Here is a 25,000-nt window from a genome sequence, read left to right on the forward strand (position 1 = left end):
CGGACGGATGAGCAGAATGTCAGAGTGTGTCAGTCTCCTTCTGACCTCCACTGTCACACACACACACACACACACACACACACACCCTATCTCAGCCCATAACACCCCCCCTCACCCCCCATATCTCTCTCCCTCCATTCTCTCTGCTGCTCGCTCGCCCCTTATCTTCCCAGCAGCAGATAAGCATCAGATTCCAGCGAGGAGGAGCAGCGGGAGAATAATACATGACACGTTCATGAGAGGTGGAGCCAGGCAGGCGCCCGGAGTCAAGGTCGAAAAAACACACACGCGTGTGTGTGTGTGTGTGTGTGTGTGCGTTTGTGTGGGTGTGTGTGTGTGATTTACAGCTCCGTCTCGGCCTCCGTCTTTATCTGTATCCTTATCCAAACCTTGGCACCATTTCCTCAGAGAGGCGACGCAATATAAAATGTTTGCGCACTCGCAGAAACACACACACACACACAGTTGTGTACACGGGCTGTAGATCACCGGCCGTTGAATGGCGGCTGATGCAGAGCAGCGCCACGGAAATGAATCACGGCTGCTCATCCTTTTTTCTTCTTCCTTCTTCCCGATTTCTTTTCCTCCTCCACTTCCTGTGTTTTGTGGCCAATTTGTCACCTTTTTCACACAATTCCTGAATTCCTCCTTTAAAACAGAAACACGTCCCCGTGATTCCGGGAACGCAAAGTCAATTCACCTTAAAGGTCCAGTTGTGATTTTTACATTTGGTAAATGTTTTACATACTGCCTATAAATACTTTTAATAAAAGTGTTTTTTCCCGCAGTAAAATACAAAGGATTTGGTTTTCCTACCTAGAACAGTTCTTATATAAATACCAATCACGGTCCCGGCGCTCCCAGTTAGCTGCCATCTTTCACGGAAGGAAGCCTGGTGTGGACAATCCAGCTGTCTGACAGCAGAGCGTTTGCTATTCGGGCTGAACGCTAGGGGGCGCCCTCAAATAAACCAAACAAGAAGAAGAAGAAGAAGAAGAAGAAGAAGATTTGATTTTTGAAAAATAACATTTATTTGCCGCTCTCATTTCCAATCAATCAATCAAAACACATAAATAAATAAATAAATAAATAAATAATTTTCTTGTTGTTTTTTTACACAAGCACGTTGCTAAAAAATAGTTCCCCCTCTGTCACTGCACACAATGCACTGTTAAAAGTCCACATGTCACAAAAAAAACCCAAGTCCCCTGCCCTCCTGTAAAACATAAAATCAATGCGCAGCCTGGACTGGATGAGTTTTTTGCAGATGACAGAGGGGTCGACCTCTGCCCCATCAACTATCTTTCTCTTACGGCTCAACCACACCCCCAACTTAGCCTGGCTTAAAACAAAGTTTAAAACCTGGCCTTTCCTCTTGTTCTGGCGACTGTAGTTAAAACCAAAGATAAAAGAGTGTTTGTTAAAAACCTCCTGGCATTGGATAAAAACTCTATCTAAAAAACCAAACACGGACGACAGACGCTCACACAGATAAAAACAATGAAAAACAGTCTCTCTCTCTGTGCAGAAGGGACAGGTGTCCTCCACCGCTGGGTTCATCATGCTGATAAAAGCGTTCACGGCTACGACGCCGTGGAGGACGCGCCACTGAATGTCTCCATGTTTTTTGGCCACTGGGGCTTTGTAGAGAGTTATCCACGCGGGCTTATTTCCATAGTTCAAGTATTTCCTCCACGGCGTATCCCAACGTCCATCTAATTTGTGTTTGTGCAAAGTTTTCACCATTGTTTGATAGAGTTTTTTTCCCGTCGCGACCTCCAGGGGAACTGCTGGACAGTCTTCCAGCAGAGGGCCGCTGCAGTCGTCCAAGTCTGGGAGCAGGCCGACATGGGGGAAGCTGTCCTCTGGGTCAGGGGTCAGGGAACCTCTGTCATGCAAGCTGAGGAGGGAGTGCTCATGACCGGACAGCCTTCTACTCCAATGGTCCAGCAGCTGCTTGACAACCCTTTGGGATTTTAGTCCCAGCGTAGAGGCCAATGGGGCGGGGTCTTCCAATCCAGGACCAGTCAGCTCCACCACCTTGCCCAACGTCATGACCCCTGCAGCTCGGAGGGCCTTGGAGAGAGTCACTCCCCCCCAGCTAGGGTAGTCCAGCAGGGTTCCCTGAAGGACCGGTTCCTGCAAGAGCCAGTACAAAGAGTCGGCCTGCTCCGCCCTCTGCTTCTTCAGGAGGTTCCAAACGTTAAAAACACTCCGATAAAAACAAGGCAGAGAAACTGTGCTCATGCGAGTCGTGTCCATTAAAAACAAACTAAAATCCAGGCCCAAAAAATTAAAACGCTGCAGGATGCACCGGGCTAATGGTCTCCACAGAACATCCTTGGGGCCAGTCAGGAGCCTCTGAATAAACTGGAGTCTGAAGGCAGAGCCCCTGCTGGCCAGATGAACCAAACCCTGTCCTCCCTCTTCTTTGGGGAGGAAAAGGATGCTCTGTGGAACCCAGTGCTTCCTGCCCCCCCAAAAGAAATCAATTAAAAGCCGCTGTATCTCTGCCAGGAGAGAGGCTGGAGGATCTAAAACCATTAGTCTGTGCCACAAGGAGGACGAGACCAAGTTGTTGACGATGAGGGTTCTGCCTCTGTAGGACATTTTAGGCAGCAGCCACTTCCACCGTCCTAGCCTCCCCCTCACCGTCTCCAACACATTGTCCCAGTTCTTATTGTTGTGGGTCTCGTCCCCCAAGTAGATGCCCAGATATTTAAAACCGCCAGTCTTCCACTGCAGCCCACCGGGCAACTTGAGCCTACTCCTCAGCCCCTCTCCCACCATAAGAGCCTCACTCTTCCCCCAGTTAACACGTGAAGAAGAAATAAAACCAAACTCTGTTAAAAGATTTTCTAAAACACTGATGTCATTTTGCGAGTTGATTAAAACCACCAAGTCATCAGCGTACACAGACAGTTTAAAAGACACGCAACACTGAGGGAGACACACACCACTTAAACTCTCCCTTAATTTGTGGAGTAGAGGCTCTATGGACAGAGAGTACAGCATCCCTGAGAGAGAGCAGCCCTGCCTCACCCCCCTCTGAACGTCGAAGGGGGCACTCAGACCACCGTTGACCTTGAGAACACTCTCAATGCCACAATAGAGCACCCGGATCATGGCTATAAAGTCAGGATTGAATCCAAAGGCACCCATGGTCTGCCACAGGTACTGGTGTTCAACCCTGTCAAAAGCCTTTTCCTGGTCTATGGAAATAAGACCAGTCTCAAGAGCCAATGAACTGGAGAGGTCCAAAAAATCCCGAATTAAAGTGACATTGTCACTTATGAGCCTGCCCGGCACGCAGTAGGTCTGGTCAGGGTGGATGATGGACGACATCACCTCTCGCAGCCTAAGGGCCAGAGCTTTGGACAGGATTTTGTAATCCGTGCACAGCAAGGACACCGGCCTCCAGTTCCTGATGTCCTGCAGGTCTCCCTTCTTTGGCAGTAAGGTGATGACGGCCCTCCTACAGCTCACTGGGAGTTTTCCCTGTTTGATGCTGTCGTTGATTGTCAGGAGAAGGTCTGGTCCGATGACCGGCCAGAAGGACTTATAAAAGTCCACAGGAAGGCCGTCAATGCCAGGAGCTTTTCCACACTGCAGGCTCCCCAGGGCGGCTTCCAGCTCCATGAGCGTCAGTGGAGCCGCCAACTGGGGGCTTTGCTCCTGGCTCACCTGAGGGAGACCGCTGAGGAAGTTGCTGTGCGCCTCCGGATTACTCGACCACTCGCTCTTATAGAGGTCTCTGTAGAAACCGGCAGCATATTTCCTAATCCCAGAAGAATCCGAAATTTCGGAACAGCTACCCGCGCGTAAAGAATGAATGATCTTCCTTTGTCCATTTTTCTTCTCCAGCCCAAAGAAAAACTGAGAGGGAGCATCCATCTGCGAGATGTTCATAAACCGCGACCTGACCAGCGCCCCCTGCGCAGAAACCCCGAGCAGGTTGGCTAACGCCGATTGTTTGGACTTGAGGGAATCTAAATGCCCTCGATTTCCTGTAGAAACAGCTAAGGACTGTAACTCCTCTACCTGTCTCTCCAGATCCCTTACGGTCCGGGTTAACTCACCTGTGGCAAAGCGAGTGAAGCTCTGGCAAAGTTGTTGGGTCTGAGTTTTCCCAAAATCCCACCATTGTTGGATGGTGGGGAAATTGGGTCTGCTCTCTCTGTGGGATAACCAAAAAAACTTAAAAGCAGTTTTAAAAGCCTGGTCATTTAAAAGAGCTGTGTTAAAATGCCAATAGGCACTATTTAAACGAATATTCTGAATAAAAATGGAACAGGACACAAGACAATGATCGCTAAAACCAACAGGCTGGATTAAACACCTTTTAAAAATATTTAAAAGGTGATTAAAACAGTAAAAACGATCAAGTCTGGCAAGGGATAAAAAATTTTCTTTGGTATGGCTCCAAGTGTACCGTCGTCTGTTTTGATTAAAAACTCTCCACAGGTCAGACAGCTCGTGATCTTTGATGAGCTGTCTGAGCCTGTGAGACGACCCAGGGTGTGGCTCAGGATGATTCCTGTCTAGTGCGGGATCTTCAGTGCAATTAAAATCGCCGCCTAAAAACATAAAATCATCATGGCAGGTTTTAAGAACATCATCAAGCTTTTTTAAAAATGTAAGTCTCTCCAACCCTCTGGTTGGAGCATAGACATTTAAAAACACTAATTTTACATTTTCATAAAAAGCTATAACCTTTAGTAAAAACCCTGGAATGATATTTTCAACACTAAAAGAAGCCGGTAAAAAATTCTGAGCCAATAAAATCCCAACCCCACCGCTGGCACTGGAATTATGGCTCAGAATCACCTCCCCTTTAAAATCCCTCTTCCAGTCACTGACAATATCGTCAGTGCTGTGTGTCTCCTGAAGAAACAATACATTTAATCTTTTTAACTCCATCAATTTAAAAAGAGCAGCTCTTTTAAAATCAGCCCGGGCTCCATTCATGTTTAAACTCCCCATGTTAAAATCACACATGAATGGATAAAAAAATAAAAACTCAGTAAAACAACACACCAGTGGTGGCACAAAGATCAATAAAAATAAATTAAACATCAATTTCCCCCTTGTTTAACTCTTCTCTGGCCTTTCCTATGTGCTTTCTGAGTCTGTATACTTCCTGGTCAGTGAGCACTTCTCCAAACTTCCTCGTGAGGGGTTTGGCGGAGTTGATGAACCGCCTAAGGTCCGAGAAGTGCTCCCATACTGACGTTTGTCTCACCCCTTTCGTGTCTTCAAGGAATTTTTTCAGCAGTGCAACCGAGTAAGGTGCATCGGTGTCTTCTTGAGTTAAAACAAAGTCGCTCTCAACACTCGTGGCTGTCTTTCTATTTTTTGCTTTTTCTTTTACGAGTTCAGTTAATTTTCTCTTTTGTGACAGTTTCAACATTTCATCATCATCATCGGACATTGCTTCATCGTCATACTCAGACATGTCTAAGGTGTCTACAGTTGCTTTGTTCTTTTCTTTCTTCGTTTTCTTTTTTTCGATTCCATAAAGTGACAAGGGGGGGTCCCCCTTATCAGGGGGAGGCACAGATATTGGGGACGCCTCGGGGACCCCAATCACCGACGGCACCGGGTCGAACTGAGCCGACAACCCCGCCGGCACCGGGTCTTCCGGAGCCGACGGACCGGCCGCCACCGTATCCAACGGTGCCGCCGGACCCGCCGACTCTAGGGGCGGCGACGCCACCTCGGCCGCCGCCACCGCCGCCTCAGGAGGGGGGGTCCCGCCTGAGGCGGATGCCTTCCGCTCCGGGCAGGAGCGAACCAAGTGCCCCTCGGCACCGCACCCAAAACACTTCATATGTTCAGTAGTGACAAAAACCATGTACGGAAAGTTGTCGATTTTGAACGTACAGGATAGGTTTAAGTCACTTGTCGTGTCTTTAAGCACCATGTACACCTGTCTCCGGTGACACACAACATGCTTGAGCTGCGGTGACTTGCAGCCTAAAGACATCATTTTTATTGGTGAAACGAGTTGGCCAAATCGCGACAGCTCTTTGGCCAGTGCCTCGTTTTTAATGAACGGTGGAGCATTGGAGATCAGTACCTTCTTGGCGGGGCTCACGAGGGGGAGAACGGGAGTGAAAGTGTCACCGATCACAACACCGCTCTCGACCACCTTGCTTACCTTGTCGGTGTCGTCAAGGAAGATAACGATCGCTCCATTCATTCGGGATGCAGACTTAACGCTGCTGTATCCCACCACCTTTCCAACGGCCAGACCCGCCTGTTCCACCGAGCACTCAACTGCCGGCACCAGTTTGATGGCGTGCCGGCGAGTGAGACGCTCGAACTCGGTAGCCGGCGTTTCAGCTACCGGCATGCTGGCTGCTGGCTACCGGCTACGCCGGTCCTCCACCCAACCACCAACACAAAAAAAAACGATCTACTTACAAAACTAATACGAATTGATAAATGAAAAACTAACGCACATATATATCAAAAAAAAAGATGGAAAAAAATGAACAAAAACAGCGAAAAAACGCTCAAAGTTTTGCACTTCTCCCTCTCTCGTCAACTCCGCCACTCCTCACAGAAGAAGAAGAAGAAGAAGAAGAAGAAGAAGGTGGAGCAGGTGTCCAGGTTTGGGTGCACAGGGCCACTGTAGTTCACTGGCAAGCTCAGGAGAGGGATGGTGAGCAAAAGAGGCTGCAATCTAAAATGTAGCCGACTGATGACGCCGTTTCTTCTTCAAAATCTCCAAATATTACAAAATGATTGTGATGGTTAAAGGTTGAAATTCCCGGGAACAGCGTCGGACGTCGGATCCCGCGTGGTTTTTTTTTTTGGTTCGACGAAGCCGAATCAAAGTCACAAACGGGGAAAAAAAAGGCGGCGATGCGTTCGAGTGGAAGAGGAATAATCGACACTTTGAAGGGAAAATATTTCAACGCACTCACAGTCATCTGAGAGAAGAAAAAAGAACAATTTCCCTCGCTGCTCTGTGACTGTGACACACTCACACACACACACACACACACACACACACACACACACACACACACACTCACTCACTCATACGCTGATTAAAAGTCGAGGCCTGTAATTGAACTCCAGGCACTGTGCTGCATCCGCTATAATAAGGCAAAAGTAATTATTCATCTCACAAATACACACACACACACACACACACACGCGCGCGCGAGAGGAGTTCCCCCCCGTGGCTCCCAAACGAGCCACCGGTCAGTAAATGAAGTTCACACACAGGGGGCGTCGTTGTGTTACATTACGTTACGTTGTTGTTTTTTTCATCTGTCGCCACTTTCAGAAAAGGAAAACTGTTTTTTTGCAACAAATTTGACTGCGATGGGCGTGGCCATATTTAATTAAAAATCAATGACACAAATGTTGCCTTCATGCAGGAAATACATACTTTTTTTTTAATGTGTGTGTACATGCAGAGGCATGCACTGGTACCAACACCAGTATCGGGTACCAGGGTTCAGTACTCCACTCTGACTGGTAAAATATCTGCCAATACCATGACCCCAGTACTAGTAAGTACCAGCGATCTGTCAGCGTGGCAGTGTGTGTTTGTACTGCAGTCAAACCCAAGAGTGTTGTTCAAGTAACACAACCTCTGTGGGGTCAATAAAGGAGTGCAAATCTGTAAAAAATCATAGTAGTTCTATAATGTCTGATGGCCTTGTGAAGTACTCAGTGCTGGTATCAGTGAGTACTGAAGTACTTATAAACATACTGCGTGTCCGGCCCTGCCGCTGCCACACTGCCGTCAACTCTCACATCTCCGTCCAATTGAAATGCAAACTAAGCTGCTGAGCAAAGGACAATAGGCAGCTTCCGGTTCCTCCAACCTGCCGCTCACTCCTCACGCCGTCTCACCGGCTTCACCTTCACGCCGCAAAAACACATCGAGCCCTCACTCCGTCGTTCCACGTCTTCAGTCAGCCCCAAGTTTACCTGCAGTTCCAGTCGCCGTCGTCCGCCGCTCACTCCTTCACTGTGTCGTCCGCCGCTCACTCCTTCACTGTGTCGTCCGCCGCTCACTCCTTCACTGTGTCGTCCGCTGCTCACTCCTTCACTCCGTCGTCCGCTGCTCACTCCTTCGCTCACTCCTTCACTCCGTCGTCCGCTGCTCACTCCTTCACTGAGTCGTCCGCTGCTCACTCCTTCACTCCGTCGTCCGCTGCTCACTCCTTCACTCCGTTGTGCGCCGCTCACTCCTTCGCTCCGTCGTCCGCCACTCACTCCTTCACTCCGTCGTCCGCCGCTCACTCCTTCGCTCCGTCGTCCGCCGCTCACTCCTTCACTACGTCGTCCGCCGCTCACTCCTTCGCTCAGTAGTCCTCTGCTCACTCCTTCACTCAGTAGTCCTCCGCTCACTCCTTCGCTCCGTCGTCCGCCGCTCACTCCTTCGCTCAGTAGTCCTCCGCTCACTCCTTTACTCCGTCGTCCGCCGCTCACTCCTTCGCTCCGTTGTCTGCCGCTCACTCCTTCACTCCGTCGTCCGCTGCTCACTCCTTCACTCCGTTGTGCGCCGCTCACTCCTTCGCTCACTCCTTCGCTCCGTCGTCCGCCACTCACTCCTTCACTCCGTCGTCCGCCGCTCACTCCTTCGCTCAGTAGTCCTCTGCTCACTCCTTCACTCAGTAGTCCTCCGCTCACTCCTTCGCTCCGTCGTCCGCCGCTCACTCCTTCGCTCAGTAGTCCTCCGCTCACTCCTTCACTCCGTCGTCCGCCGCTCACTCCTTCGCTCCGTCGTCCGCCGCTCACTCTCGCCAGCCGCGCTGATATGTGCGCTCGCGCAGCCGAATCATCGAAAGGCCGTAATTGCGTTCTCCTGCGTGGCGTTTCAACGTGGGGACGCAATTATGGGGACGCGGCGCGCCTGGAAGAGGAGGAGGGGGAGGAATGAAAAAGAATCTAAATCGATACAAAAGTAAAGTAAAAATCTGTTTAAAGTAAAGAGAAATATTGCTGCTGCTGCTGCTGCTTCTTCTGTTCTGGAGACGCAGAGCTTTGAGTTTATGGGCTGCGACACTTTGACATTGTTTACACTGTTTTTGTATTTTATTGGTGGGAATCAAAACAAACAAACAAAAAAAAATATATATATATATATATATATATATATATATATATATATATATATATACATTTATACATCACTGGGTTTTATTTTTGCTTTGATCTTCTTTGGAACAAAGGAGAAAAAATCAATTCCACTTCTCCTCCGCATCATCTCGTCTTCATCTGGTGGTCGCCAGGTGGAAAACTGTCCAGCGAAGCTGCTCAGAGACGTCCAGACAAGAGACCTCTTCTTCTTCTTCTTCTTCTTCTTCTTCTTCTTCTTCTTTCTTCTTCTTCTTCTTCTTCTTCTTTCTTCTTCTTCTTCTTCTTCTTCTTCTTCTTGAGCGGAAGGAGCGTGAGAGGGAGAGAGAAAATTGGAAGCGATTGTGCTACCTATATTCTTTTCTATTCTTTACACTTTGGTGGTTGGTTTTGTGTATTTGTGTAGTTTATTTTAGTGTGAGTTAGTTTAGTTTTTTTTTTGTGTGTGTGTTTGTTTTGTCGTGTTTTTGCGGCCAGACGCCGTCTGGTCGGGAGGAGGAGACCAGGTGCGCCGTCATGGCGGCTGCAGGGTTCTCCTCCCTGTCAAGAAAGCACGGCATCAAGCTAGGTGCCGGCTCCTCGTGCAACGTGGAGGATGTAGCGTTAGCCGTGGGGGAGCGGATCGGACACAGCTCGGTGAAGTCGGCAGCCCGAATGAACCGAGCTGTGGTCCTGTTTTTAGAGAGGGTGGAGCAGGTAAAGTTGCTGGTGGAGACCGGGGTGACGGTGAACGGGCTGTTCGAGGCGGTGCAGCCGCTCACACAGCCGGCAGCCCGGATCACCCTGTCCAACGTCCCCCCCCTTCATCAGCGACGAGTTCCTGCTCCAAAAACTGTCCCGGCACGGTAAGCTGGTCTCCCCGATCAGAAAGTTGCTTTCTGGGTGTAAATCTCCGCTGCTTCGCCATGTGGTGTCGCATAGGCGGCAGGTTTACATGATATTAAACAACAGGGCGGAAGAGTTTAATTATCGATTCATCGTACGAGTGGATGACTTCGATTATACTCTGTTTGCCACATCATCGGAGGTAAAATGCTTCGGCTGTGGGGCGGAGGGACACCTCGTCAGAGCCTGTCCGAACCGGGCGGGTGCTGACGCGACGGGTCCGGTCGGCGGTGCGGCAGTCGCGGCTGCGGCAGCTCCGAGCGAGAAGCCCGTCCCCGCTCCACGACGGAGAAACTCCGGAGATACGGGGGGGGCCGCTGGCCCGAGCAGGGAAGAGGGAGCGAAGGAGCAGGAGGTGAGAGAGAACGAAGGTGGAGAGGTCGAGGAGATGGAAGAGGGTGAGTTGGGAGAAACAGGTGAGTCAGGGAGTCAGGGAGGGGAGACGGGTGAGGTGGAGGGATCAGGTGCGGGGTTAGAAGTAGGTGAGGTGGAGGAATCAGGGAAGGTAGCGCAGCTGGGTGCGGGTGTGGTGAGGGAGACAGGTGAGGTGAATGAATTAGGTGAGGTGAGGGAAAATGGTGGGGTGGTGGAAGCAGATGAGGTGAGGGAGACAGGTGAGGTGGAGGAATCAGGGAAGGTTGCAGAGTTGGGTGCGGGTGTGGTGAGAGAGATAGGTGAGGTGAGGGAAACGGGTGAGGTAGAAGAATCAGGTGAGGGAAAAAGAAAAGAAAAAGATCCTTCAGAGGACATGATAGTGGGTGGAGGTGGTTTTGAAGCACTGGGTGGTGTGGATGAGAGAACTGGTGGTGGGTCTTGTGTGACTGAAAAAACGTATGGTCTGTTTGAAACACCAGAATTGAAAACTGCTGCGTCTCAGAGACGCAGCAAAAGGAAGCAGACAGTGTCAAATGAGGGGGGAGGGAAAACTGGTAGACTGGGGGCTGGAGCTGCGGCTGAAGACAGCAGTGACAGTGAGGGCGCCATATCTGACTGCAGCGAATTGTCGCTCTCTCAAATTGTTTTAACAACACCTCTAGCTAATAGAGAAAAACATTTCTATTCAGCAAAGATGATAAAAAGCTTCTTGCAAAAAACAAAAGGAGTTAAAAACTTGAACATTGACATGCACTTTCCTGACAAAGTCACCTTTTTTCTGTCTGCCAAGCATGTAATAAAAAACAAAAGTTCATCAGATTTAACTGAGCAAGAAATCTTCAGGTTAAAAAAGCACCTTATACGAGTCCGAAAAGAAATACATTTTTAAAATGATGACAGGGATTTTATTTTTATCTGTGTTTTTATTTCTTAATTTTTGTATTTTTTATCTCTTAATCCCAAACATGGAGGTTTTAAAAATTGGAACGCTCAATGTGAATGGAGCCAGAGAACTAAAAAAGAGGGCACTTGTGTTGGACACAGCAAGAAGAAAGCACTTGGACACTTTATTTCTTCAAGAGGTCCACAGTTACGCAAGTATTGAGGGGTGCTGGGAGAAGGAGTGGGAGGGCAGGGTGTTTTTAAGCCACAACACCACAGCAAGTGGAGGAGTGGGCATCTTCCTCTCTAAGAGGTTCTCTCCATCCTCTGTGGAGGTAGAGCAGGTGGTGAAGGGGAGATGCCTACTGGTCAGAGCCAAGCTCCACAGTTTTAATCTGGTTTTTATGAACATTTATGCACCAAACCATGGAGCAGAGAGGAAGAGGTTTTTAGAAATTGTTAATAATAAATTAAACAGCTGCGGCTCGGAGGATTATTTAATTTTGGGCGGGGATTTTAATTGTACTGAAAATGGTTTTTTAGACCGCAACCACGCAGAGCCACATCCAGCTCCCCAGCACACTCTGAAGCAGCTACTCCCATGACCTGGTGGATGTGTGGAGGAGTATGCATGCAGACTGTCGTCAGTACACCTGGTCCCACCTGAGAGAGAACGGGGTCTCTCTAGCGAGGTTAGACAGGTTTTATTGTTTTAAGCATCATATTAACGTTTTTAAAGATTGTAGGATTGTGCCATCTGGTTTTTCTGATCACTCTCTGGTTTTATGTGACGTCATCCTAAAAAATATTTTACCAAAGAGCGCCTACTGGCATTTTAATTCTGCTTTGATTTTAGATAAAGGTTTTAAAGAAGTTTTAAAATTTTTCTGGTGTGGTTTTAAAAATCAAATATCTGATTTTAGTAGTCTTAGCCAGTGGTGGGACCATGGAAAAGTACAAATTAAACTACTCTGTCAGCAGTACACTCTCAATGTCACACAGTATACATGTAGATCAATCAAAGACCTGGAGAGTGAAATAGTGGAATTAGAAGCGCTTGGCTATTCTACAGGAAATCGAGGACACATTGAAGTCCTCAACTCCAAAAAGATGGCCTTAGCCAGCCTGTTGGACTCAAGGGTACAGGGGGCGCTGGTCCGGTCCCGGATCCAGAACATCTCGGAGATGGATGCTCCCTCTGGTTACTTCTTCGGCCTGGAGAAGAAGAATGGACAGCACAAGGCCATCCACTGCCTGCTGACGGACACCGGGCAGGAGCTGACCGAGCCCCAGGAGATCAGGAGCAGAGCCACACAGTTCTTCTCACAGCTTTACTCGTCGGAGTATGAGGAAGACGTTGAACTGGAGGAAGACTTTCTCAGAGCTCTACCGCAGGTGTCAGCTGACATCAATGCACAGCTGGACCGCCCTCTACAGCTGGAGGAATTAACGGCTGCCCTGAAGGGCATGCAGGGACGGAGATCCCCGGGGATCGACGGACTCACCGTTGAATTCTACAACGAGTACTGGGACATTCTAGGAGCTGACCTGCTCCAGGTTCTGAACCAAAGCTTGGACAGTGGTTCCCTCCCTCTCTCCTGTCGAAGAGCAGTGGTGACTCTCCTTCCTAAAAAAGGACAACTGCAGGAAATTAAGAACTGGCGCCCGGTGTCCCTTCTCTGCGTGGACTATAAGATACTGTCCAAAACGTTGGCCTCCAGGCTGGGAAGAGCCATGGAGCAGGTCATCCACCGGGACCAGACCTACTGTGTACCCGGCAGGTCCATGGTAGACAACGTCTACCTAATTCGGGATGTTTTGGAGGTCTCCAGCTCATTGGGTATTGACACTGGTCTCATTTCGCTAGACCAGGAAAAGGCGTTTGACCGGGTTGAACACAGCTTCCTCTGGAAAGTCATGGGGAGGTTTGGGTTCAGCCCTGGCTTCATTGCCATGATCCGTGTGTTGTACAGTGACATTGAGAGTCTACTGAAATTCAACGGCAGTTTGTGTGCTCCCTTCAGGGTGCAGAGGGGCGTCCGGCAGGGCTGTGCTCTGTCTGGGATGCTCTATGCACTCTCCCTAGAACCTCTCCTCTCAAAAATACGTTTTAATATTAATGGCTTGGTTTTACCTGGTTTTAATAGCAACATTGTTTTATCTGCTTATGCGGATGATGTCATTGTTTTAGTTAAAAGCCAAAACGATGTTGATATTTTAACCATTTTAACTGATAAATATAATAAAATGTCTGCTGCAAAAGTTAATTGGAGTAAAAGTGAGGCAATTGCTGTTGGGAAGTGGGCAAGTGGCCTCCCAACCCTTCCCCAGAACCTGGCCTGGAAGACAGAGGGGCTAAAGTACCTCGGGGTCTTCCTCGGAAATGAGGCCATGGTGAAAAAAAACTGGGAAGGAGTGGAGGAAAAAATCGAACAAAGAATAAAAAAATGGAAATGGTTGCTCCCACAGATGTCCTATAGAGGCAGAGTTCTGGTTTTAAACAACCTAGTCGCGTCCCTCCTGTGGCACCGACTGTCCTGTCTGGACCCTCCAGCTGGACTTATGGTCAGAATCCAAGAGAAAGTCATAGATTTTTTTTGGGATGAAAAACATTGGGTGCCACAGGGGGTGCTGTTTTTACCGAGAGAGGAGGGGGGACAGGGCCTCATCCACCTGGCCAGCAGGACTGCAGCTTTCAGGCTGCAGTTTCTCCAGCGCTTCCTGACTGGTCCAACAGACCTGGTGTGGAGGGGTGTGGCCAGCTGCATCTTCAGAGAGGTGAGTCAACTGGGACTGGACACTGCTCTGTTTTTAATGGATTCCAATTCTTTAAAGTTAAATGGGATTCCTCCTTTTTATCAAAGTGTTTTTAAAGTATGGGCTTTTTTTAGAAGCAGCAAAGAAAAAAACACCTCCGATTCTCTGCTCTGGCTTTTAAAAGAACCACTTATTCATGGTGCAAGATTGGACATTTCTAGTGGTGCGACGCCCGGGCTGACGGCTGCTCTGCTCAGGACAAACACCGTGGACTTGCAGCGCCTGGTCCGAACGGCAGGACCGACCCTTGGCGACCACCAGAATGTGGGAAGTGTGCTGGGCCTGCAGTCCACCAGGATGACGGAGAGACTGCTCCAGCTGTGGAGGGAGAGACTATCCCCTGGAGAACGCAGTCTCCTCGTGCAGCTGGAGTCAGGCACAGAGCCAGACACCACAGAACCCTTCCCGGCTTTAAGAATCACCCCTCGCCTTGAGACCGAAGGCCCTCTACTAAAGACCACATCCCTTCACCTTGGCCACACTAAGAAGAAGGACTTCTATAAAGTGTGCGTCCAAGTTTTTAACCAAAAGACTCTGGGAAAAAGAACAACGTGTGCTTGGAGTAAAAGACTGGACGGTACACCCCACTGGAGAGTCCTGTACAAGCCGCCACTGAAGAAAAGAACAGGTGATCTTCAGTGGCGGATCCTGCATGGGGCCATTGCCTCCAATGCTTTTATCTCCATCATTAACCCTGCTGTGTCCAACCAGTGCCCCTTCTGCGACTCCAGCGAAACGGTTTTTCACATTTTTATTGATTGTTTTAGACTCACTGCATTTTTTATTGTTTTAACTAATGTTTTTAGTTCTTTTAATCAGAGTTTTACAATCACAAATTTTATTTATGGTACGGGCTACAGCAAAAAAAACAAAGAAATGTGGCAACTTTTAAATTTTATTATTGGAGAAGCAAAAATGGCAATTTACATCTCAAGGAAAAATAAAATAGAATGTCTCGGTAGTGATGATGCAACAATGGTGTGGCGCCGTAACCTGCGTTCCCGAATCCACCTCGAGTTTTCTTTTTTTAAAATGGTGAAAGACCTTGACGCTTTCCAAAAAATCTGGTGCCACAAGAATATTTTGTGTGCTATTTTAAACAATAAGTTATTTTTTTCTGATGCACTAAAAGATTGAATGTTTTCTTTTTTTTGGCTTTTGATTTGTGTTTGTGTTTTTTTTTTTTTTTTTTTTTTGTGTGTGTTTTTATTTTTATTTTTATTTTTTTGTCTATTTATGTATTCATTCATTGAATACTTTTATTTTTATTTCGTTTTGTTTTGAATGGGTTGTCTCTTTTGGTTTGTTTTTTGATTTTGTGTTGTTGTTCATTATTTTATTTTTTAGTTCATTTATTTCTTTGTTTTAATCATTTATTTATGTTAGAAAAGGTGCATAGTTTTTTAGCCTGTACTTTGTAAATAAATGTGATTGTAAAAATCAAAATCTTCTTCTTCTTCTTCCCCTTCTTCTTCTTCTCCCCATCCTCCTCCTCCTTCTTCTTCTAAGCACTTTAAGAATGTGGTTGTCTATTTTAGTGTGTGCCTGTATTCTGTCAAATGTACAATAAAATTTACATTTTCTCCTTCTTCTTCTTCACACACTGATATGCCAACTGCGGCCAGATCTAATCTTCTTCCAGCCCTCCAAAAAACATAAAAAGCAATCATCTTGTGCTGTTTAATCTGGCTCCAGCGGGTCAACGACCTCCGCCGTAATAATCTGCCGATGACGGAGCTTCCGCGGCTCAAAGCTCATCGGATCTGCGGCATTTCTCGCTTTTTTTTCTTCTTTTCACGCACGGGTGGTGGCCAATTAATGGAGTCGCAGTCGCAATTTGTCTCCGGCGGAGGCGGCGGCGAAACGGAAAGGTTCCAGCAGGTTCTCAGAGCGACCTGCATGACCTTCAAACAGCGGCACAAGGTGACAGAAAGCAATAAAACGTCTGCTATTGATTTTCTTCCTTCCTCCTTCCTTCTCCGCGTTGTTATTGACGCCGTTAGCCGACCGCGGAGACTCGTCACAGCGCGAAAGATCACGGGTTTAAAAAAGGATAAGGTGGGGTGAAGGGGGGGGGGTGGCTGTTTCAGCCAGCATTTGTTAAAGAAAGAAAGAAAGACAAGAGCCTTTACTCCAAACATTATTGGCTCCTGGAGACATTGGTCTCTTCCACTTTCAAGTGCCGCCCGAGCGTAAACAGGAAATGTGGTATCAGAATGTGGGCAGAGCCTCGACATGCACCCGCTGGATCCACCGTGTTACTGCACATTCAGACGATCCAAGCAAAAGATTGGAAAACAGCAGTGTGTGAAACGACAAGGCCACCAGCAACCAGCAGAGTGTGGACGGAAGTGGTGACAGCGCCACCTACCAGTGCAACACGGAACGACAACAACAACAACAACAGCCAGATGAGAGAACAGACTTTGAGAGGGACGCCCTTTGTTTGTCGCTTTAAATCAATCAGCACAATTTTAAATAAAAAAAAATAATAAAAAAAAAGAACTTTGTGGTTTGTGAAGAAAAAAAGCAGGCGTTGTCCTGCCGGCCCTTCAACACCTTCACCACAGACTGGAAACATCAACCAGCCCGTATCAAGAAATTCACAATATCAACGTCTTTCATTAAGAATTTTTTTAGCCGCCAGCATCAAAGTGAGAGACTCAGATTCCAGCAGTTTAATGAGACCCAACTCAAACTCTCTGGTTTATCAATCAATCCACGTCCTGGATGCCAGAGTCTCTATGGAGAAACTGAATGCACTCAAATTTCAACACATTTCAGACCTGCTCATACAAATAAAAGCACACTTAATGACTAATTATCAAATGACTGAATCAATCATTGAAATCCAACAGCATATTGAACATGTCAAACCAAGAGTGCAGCTCACCGTCAGTCAGTCAGTCAGTCAGTTTCAGAGGTGGACTGACTCCCACCATCACAGTGTTGGTGAAGACACTGAACGGCTGAACAGCTGAGATGTGACGATGGAGAGTGAGACCAGGTGTGACCAGGGGGTGAAAGTAGTGCTGAGTCTGCTTGGACTCTCTGCTGGCACCTGCTGGACAGATGCAGGTGATGCAGGACCAGCAGATGGATTTAGTCCAGTACAGCGTTTTTAAGTCCTGTTAAAAAAAATATCTACTATAAAAATACAATTTGCCCTCCAGTGGTCTCGGGGGTGGAATTTTCAGGGACCATTGTGTTTCAGTGGGTGCTAACCTGCTGGTACCCATCTCCTCTGCAGGTGCGGATGGCCGTTGGCTCCTAAATGAGCTCATCCGCCCTGTGACAGGTCTTGTTTTTGGTGCTGCTGGGTGTCCACACACCCTCCTCAACCACACTGCCGTGGTTGGAAGACTAAAATCAAGCTGCCGAGATCCCTCATTACTTCAATTGCAACTGTATCGATGCGGAACATGGACATACGAGGGCAACATGACTTGGACGTCTTGCTGCCTTCGAGACGAGGTGCTACAGACGGCTTCTTGGGATAACATGGAAAGATAAAAAATGAGCAATGATGAAGTCAAACGAACGCATTCCAGATCCAGCCGGATCAGATGAACCACTTGTAGAGATGACAGGCAGGAGGAAACTGCAGTGGTTCGGTCAAGTAAGAAGAAACAAAGCCCGGGACTCTCACACGCACACGATCGTGCACGGTGGAGGAGGAAGACCTCGAGGAAGACCTCGAGGAAGACCAAGGAGATCTCGGATGTCGGATATCACAGAATAGACAGGGAAAAGTATCGCGACTTGTATGAGAGAGGCCTGTGATGCCTGTAACGCTCTCCGGGACCATGGGAGTGACGTGATGTGACGTGGTCTCAGGGGTGGTGGGGTGGGGGGGAGTGGGGAGTGGTTTACTCCTCCCCCCTCGTTAAAGTTTAACAAATGGCCCCGGCTGCTTGTATCCAATCAGACAGGGTGCGAGCAAGCGGCAAGGTCGCGTGTCAATAAAAAAATCTCATAGCCGAGATGCTGCGTGAGGAAAATCCTGATTGGACTTTGAAAGATCCGCAGCCTCTGATCAATATTCATCCATCCCGACACGGTGACGCGGCCGGTGGCTTTTGCATCAGGTGGGGGAGGGGGGGGAAGAAAAGATCAAGGAGCGGCTCGCAATAACAACTCCAGAGTGTGTTGGGTGTGACCGCGGCGTTGAGGTTGAAAAATCAAATCAAGTAAAAAATCAAATGAAAGGAAATCAGAAAATCCAGTTGGTTTTCCGACCCCGAGGTCGTCAGAGTTCCGTCTTCACGCTGCTGGATGAGAAGCACGTTGACCAGCGCCGGGTTTGCGCTCGGTCAGGTGGAAAACTGACTGGCGCCCCCTGGAGGGCCTCCGGAAGTTGAGCTGGTCTGGGCCAAATTCCGTCCGACCTCGTCCATAGCGTCGTCTCCTAGTTTGTTTTCTATTCTTTTCAGTTTCTCCCCCCCCCACCTCCCCCAATGCACATAAATAAAATTCCTTACAAAAATGTTCCTGGAAACTCAGCAAGTGCAACTGTAGCAGAAGATCTTCACAGCTGGTCAGCAGCAGATGACGGAGCAGTTTTAGTGAGAAAAGACCAGAGAATGAATGCCTGTGTGTGTGTGTGTGTGTGTGTGTGTGTGTGTGTTGACAACATCTCTTGCTGTGTCAGAGCCCCACACTCCCCACACTCCCCCCTCCCCCCTCCTCCCTCCCAGGATGGATCGCTCCCTCTCTTCAAAGTCTCTCTTTCATCTCCGCCCCATCCCATCATCCTCTGGGGGGGGGGGGCAGCGAGAGGGGGTGGGGGAGGGGGGGCAGCACCACAAACAGCAGACAACAGCCTCTTTTTTTTGACTTCCACTCTCTGATCCCCCCGTCGCCTCGTTCCCTCTCCTTCTACTTCTACTTCTTCTTCTTCTTCTTCTTCTTCTTCTTCTTCTTCTTCTTCTCTGGTTCTAAACGAGGCGCCGCGTCCTTGCGAGCCGCTGTCGATTTTCACACGCTCGGTTTTTGTTCCCTTTGCTGCCGGTCGGCTTCCTTCAGCTACACCTGAGCAGCTTCCTGCAAGCAGGTGTGGACTCCTGTTGACTAGCGGTGAATGAAAAGGTGAATATTGTACAAAATTCTTCCTCCTCTGCCACCTCCAACTCCTCCTCCTCCTTTTCCTCCTCCTCAAAAGAATGACGAAAAAACCCCCTTTGTGATGCAACGCTTGGTGCTTTCATCGGGTTAAAACAAGAGGAATGAAAAGAAGCAGCAGACGGCTTTAGGGAGGAGTAAGAAAAGGAAAAAAAAAAACCAAAGAATTCCACAAACTTTGTGGAAAGTGTCCAGTCAGAGCAACGTGGTGATGGTGCCGATGGAGAGTTTGGATCTTCTGCTCTGCTGGAAGGGGTTTTAGAGGTCTCGCAGCTCTGATATCCTTTCAGAGACGGCCTCGTTTATCTTTACCTCCCCACTTCCACACAGGTTGGAGGTCCGCTTTTTGTGCGGGAGACTGCAAACACAGGGCTAAAACACAGAGTTGACTGGACTGGGTGCGGAGGTGAAAGTTTGGAATGCGGCCTTGAGAGGAGGAGACGGAGGAGGAGGAGGAGGAGGAGGAGGGAGACTGAAAACTATTTGGATTGTTTTTTTCTTCTTTTTAAAGGTGGCCAATCAGGAGGCTTGCTGGCTCCAGGCTGTGGTACCACACACACACACACACACACACACACACACACACACACACACACACACAAAAAAAAAATAAATAGTCGCATTCTAGCTTTTCTTCTCTGTCCAGACCGACGTTCCAGCTCCCCACCCCCCTCTCGTCTGGCCCCTCCCCCTGTCTGGCCCCCGCCCCCCTCCCACAAACTGTCTGGGGGACTGAGCAGCTAACCAAGCTGCTCCCAGCAGCCACTAGTTGGCGCCGGTCGACACTCGACTTTGGGATTTCATTCTCTGCATGAAACACTTTGTAGCTGTGCCGCCACACACACACACACACACACACACACACACACACACACATACACACACACACACAGCGGCCTCATTGCTTTTCCAAAGGGATTTGATTGGGATTAGTGTGCCAGTATCCACTTAATAGCAGTGCTTGCCCACGTCCTCTAACAGTGTGTGTGTGTGTGTGTGTGTGTGTGTGTGTGTGTGTGTGTGTGTGTGTGTGTGTGTGTGCAGGTTTGATGTCCCTGTTCAGTTTGGCCAGTGGTCAAACAGGACACTTGATGATCTGCGAGCTGTGAAGATTGGGAATAATCACTCAGCTGCCAGTGGATTTATCTTTTCTTTTCTCCTCCTCTTCCTCTCTTCTCTCGTTCTTGTTAAGCGACTGTCACGTTTCTCTCCGAGGGAGGGCTTTGTTGTTGTTTTTGTTGCCTCGACCGCTCCAACGTGGAAATGTGGCGAACCGTCGCGATAAAGGAAAATAATTAAAGTCGCTCAGACAGCAAATCAACAACAGCGAGACTCACTGGAAGGAAACTGATGTCGCTGCTGCTGCTGCTGCTGCTGGCTCGTCCATCTTGACGGCGTTCCGATTGGAACGCCTTTTTAAGGTGGTCAGAAAGTGTTCTGGTGAGTCCCAAAACCAGAGACCACTTCACCAAACATCCCTTTGTGGGTTGAGAGAGTTGGAGGGATGCAGCGCAGCCACTGCACCTACACCAGGGCTGTGTCTCAGTCCAGGCTCTGCATTCTTCCAAGCCTGCATTTGAAAGGAAGTTGTGTCATAGCACTGGGCGAAGGCTCCTCCCAATTCCCAAAAGTCCGAAGGAGGACCCTACTGTTAGCCGAAATATCGTTCGCGTTCTTTGCGGCAACACGCAAAGCATCCTGGGATCCTGGGAAGTCGGCTGAAATTAGCGCCATCTGCTGGCAAAGACACCACGTATAAATTTAAGTATTGAAATTCCACATCAAATATTCAGTTTTTAACAAAGGGTTTTTACTTATGTGAACATCCAACACCATCGTTAGATGGCGAACCAATGGTTAGCTTGATGCTATGAAAAGGTCACTCACATGAAGATAAAGTACAGTCTGACAAATGTCACATTCATCGGAGACTCCCTGTCGACTGCCGCAGCCAAGGTTGACTTCTTCTCCATGATCATCTCTCACATCACCTACTGTATGGGAAGCTGGTCCAGTGCACAATCCACAGCAAATGAAACCACTGGAATCACTGTGCAAACAAGCACTGAAACCACTGGATAAGAAACCATCACTGCAATATTCTGAGGAAGTATAAACTGCTGAGCTGGGAAATTCTCACCATATATCAAAACATCTGTCTGGTATATACTGTAGGAAAATTCAAATCCTCTGCTAGCTGCTAGCTCTGCTAGGTGCGGCTAAAGGAGGCTGAACAACCCCTGTCGGAAGACACTGAGCCAGGCTGAATTCACATTCAGAGCATCACACCAACGCAATACACAACCGCAACCAATCAGAGAGTCTCCGTCACATCACTCACTGAAAGGCAACGCAAAGAACTGGCTCGTTGACTCCCAACAATGTGAGCACTAGTAGTACTACTACTGGTAGTACTGATACTTTTTTTCTTAATGCAATACTTAGGTCATGAGTACTGCTTGAGTTGTGTTGTGTACTTTCCAGGGTGTTCAGGGTGCCCAGGTTGTTCAGGGTGTTCAGGGTGTCCAGGGTGCCCAGGGTGTCCAGGGTGTTCAGAGTGTTCAGGGTGTCCAGGGTGTTCAGGGTGTCCAGGGTGTTCAGAGTGTTCAGGGTGTCCAGGGTTCCCAGGGTGTTCAGAGTGTCCAGGGTTCCCAGGGTGTTCAGGGTGTCCATGGTGTTCAGGGTGACCCATCGCCACCAGCCAGTGCAGGTTTTTTTCTTCTTTTTTTTTATCAGCAGCAACAAATCCATTTGCTTCTCCTTTGCAATCAAAATGAGATAAAAAACAAAAACAAAAAAAACAAAAAAACAAAAATGAGTGCCATTTACTTCCATCTCAGCAAAACAGTTCACATTAACGACTTCTACCGACTTAATTGCAGCTTTTTAAACAGAAGTGCATCCATTTCCAACGTGAAGGTGTGAAACCTACACCACCACCAGCAGCCCGAATAAATAAACAATAAACAAATAAACAATAAACAACAAATAGAAAAAAAATCAACAATTACAGTGGAGGAAGGAGGAGGGGCTTTAATCCTCTCCACCGCTCTCACTCTTGAACAACGCTGTGTTAATTGCAGCTAATTCGTGAATATCTGCAGTCTGTGCAGCCACTCGCCACTCGCTGCTCGCAATGAAAGAGCGGCTCTGACTCGTCCTCCCTCTGCACAAACACCACCAGTGTGATGGATGGATTCTGCATTTCATTCTCCTCCTCCGCCGGCTCCGATAAAATCCTTCCTTCCACTCCTTTTCACCGACACGCAGGGAATTTAATATTTCATTTTCTTTACGTTGAGCAGATTATTTTGTCTGCCGGTGAACTGAAGCAGCCACATTCTGAAGCATTTATATATTTCCTCGACCCAACGGTGTCATTGGGGAGATTCCAGGGTTTATTTCTTTTGTAGGAGGGTGAAGACAACCAGCCAAGGGAATCTCATTCACTCCTCAGGTTCCCTTCTGGATTTTTTTCATCCTTATGAAAGCTGCCAGTTCAGGCTCCCGACTGATTTCATTTCCTCCGCGATGCCTCCGCCAAGACGGCGACACCACCAGCACCACCTCCACCACCAGCACCACCTCCACCACCAGCACCACCACCAGCAGCACCACCTCCACCATCACTACCACCACCACCAGCACCACCTCCACCATCACTACCACCACCACTACCACCACCACTACCACCACCACCACCACTACCACCTCTACCACCACCACCACCACCACCACTACCACCACACCCACCACCACCACACCCACCACCACCACCATCACCACCACCACCACCACCACCACCACCACTACCACCTCTACCACCACCACCACCGTCACCACCACCACACCCACCACCACCACCATCACCACCACCTCCACCACTACCACCACCACCACCGTCACCACCACCACACCCACCACCACCACCATCACCACCACCTCCACCACTACCACCACCACCACCATCACCACCACCACCACTACCACCACCACCACCATCACCACCACCACCACCACTACCACCTCTACCACCACCACCACCGTCACCACCACCACACCCACCACCACCACCATCACCACCACCTCCACCACTACCACCACCACCACCATCACCACCACCACCACTACCACCACCACCACCATCACCACCACCACCACCACTACCACCTCTACCACCACCACCACCGTCACCACCACCACACCCACCACCATCACCACCACTTCCACCACTACCACCACCACCACCATCACCACCACACCCACCACCACCATCACCACCCTCACCACTACCACCACGACCACCACCACCATCACGATCACCACCACCACTACCACCATCACCACCACCATCATCACCACCACCGCCACCAGAGCCACCACCACCGCCACCACGACCACTACCAGAGCCACCGCCACCACCACCACCACGACCACCACTACCACCACCGCCACCACCACGACCACCACCACACCCACCGCCACCACCACCATCACGACCACCACCACCACCACCACACCCACCGCCACCACCACCACCACGACCACCACTACGACCACCACCACACCCACCGCCACCACCACCATCACGACCACCACCACCACCACCACCGCCACCAAAGCCACCACCACCACCACCACCAGAGCCACCACCACCACCACCAGAGCCACCACCAGAGCCACCACCACCACCACCACCACCACCACCACGACCGCCACCATCACCACGACCACCACCACCACCGCCACCGCCACCACCACAACCACCGCCTGGAACAGCAGAGAGGCTGAGAAAGTAGCAACACACTCCCCCCACAGTGTGTGTACCTTGTGTGTGTGTACCTGTGTGTGTTTATAATGTGACTCTGACTGGTACCAGTTGGCTCAATTTCCATGAGTTTTTGGCCAATGAGAGGAAGGAACGCCGCTGTTTCCATGAAGTCCATCTTCTTCTCAATGCAGATTTCAAAGATTTTTACGTTAAGGGCTCCTACAACCCAGTGGGACCATAATGCTACAATGCTAAATGCTAACAGCCAACTCTTCGCCACCTACGTTGTGTAGCCTGCTGATGCTTCTGAAATCGTCTAAAACAAAACAAAACAAAGCAGCAACCTTTTACTTTTTCTTTTTTTATTACCCTCTCTCTCTCCTTCTTTTCACCCCCCACATCCCTCCTTACCCCACCCTCCCGACCACGGCTGTCGTCAACTTCCTGAAACTGCCTCGGAAACAAAGAAATAAAAGAAAAGTCCAGGCGCTCCGATGTGATGATGTCATTCCTCCTCCTCGCCCCGTTCGCTGCGATATCTCCCGTCTTGCGTGGCGAATCGCTGTCTTTGTTTTCCTCACATCAACCCCCCCCCCCCCCCCCCCCCTCCCCATCACCCCACCCACCGACCTCCGTTCCGCCCCACCGCCTGCAGCCGCTCATTAAGTCTTTGGAGGAGGGCTGAGGAGAACAACAGAGCGAGATAAAGGAAAAAAAAACAGAGAGCGGGGGGGCAGAGACGGACGAGAAATGACACAGTGACAGAATGACACTCGACTGGGATGAAGGACCAGCAGCAGCGGCAGCAGCAGCGGCAGCAGCAGCAGCAGCGGGCAGATATCCAGCAGCCAGGACAGAAAAACGTTCCCAAACTTTCTGGGGGGGAACTTGAATTGAACTTGAATTGAATTGGAAATCATGCGCTAACGCAGCGTCTGGGCTCCTCGCTGGAGCAACACACAAGCTCTCTCTCTCGACCGTTTTCAACTTTTATCTTCTTCTGTGGTTTCTCACAGCAGCTCGGAGCTCCTCCTCCTCCTCCTT

The 25,000-nt window shown here is 49.1% G+C and overlaps 1 protein-coding gene across 1 annotated transcript in view; it reads right to left on the reverse strand.

The window, feature by feature from the left end:
- Positions 1–25,000, reverse strand: part of LOC142878730 (zeta-sarcoglycan-like) — a 194,058-nt gene that overhangs the window by 112,310 nt on the left and 56,748 nt on the right. The window contains exons 2-3 of the mRNA XM_076012378.1: positions 8,767–8,881; positions 7,954–8,039 (exon numbers count right to left, since the gene is read on the reverse strand). Coding sequence (XP_075868493.1) covers positions 7,954–8,039; position 8,767 — 87 coding nt within the window. The 5' untranslated portion in view covers positions 8,768–8,881. The remainder of the gene's footprint in view (positions 1–7,953; positions 8,040–8,766; positions 8,882–25,000) is intronic.

Source organism: Nelusetta ayraudi, unplaced genomic scaffold, assembly GCF_046127955.1.
Source record: "Nelusetta ayraudi isolate G7.1 ecotype Tasmania unplaced genomic scaffold, CSIRO-AGI_Nayr_v1 ptg000006l, whole genome shotgun sequence".
Taxonomy (NCBI): Eukaryota; Metazoa; Chordata; class Actinopteri; order Tetraodontiformes; family Monacanthidae; genus Nelusetta; species Nelusetta ayraudi.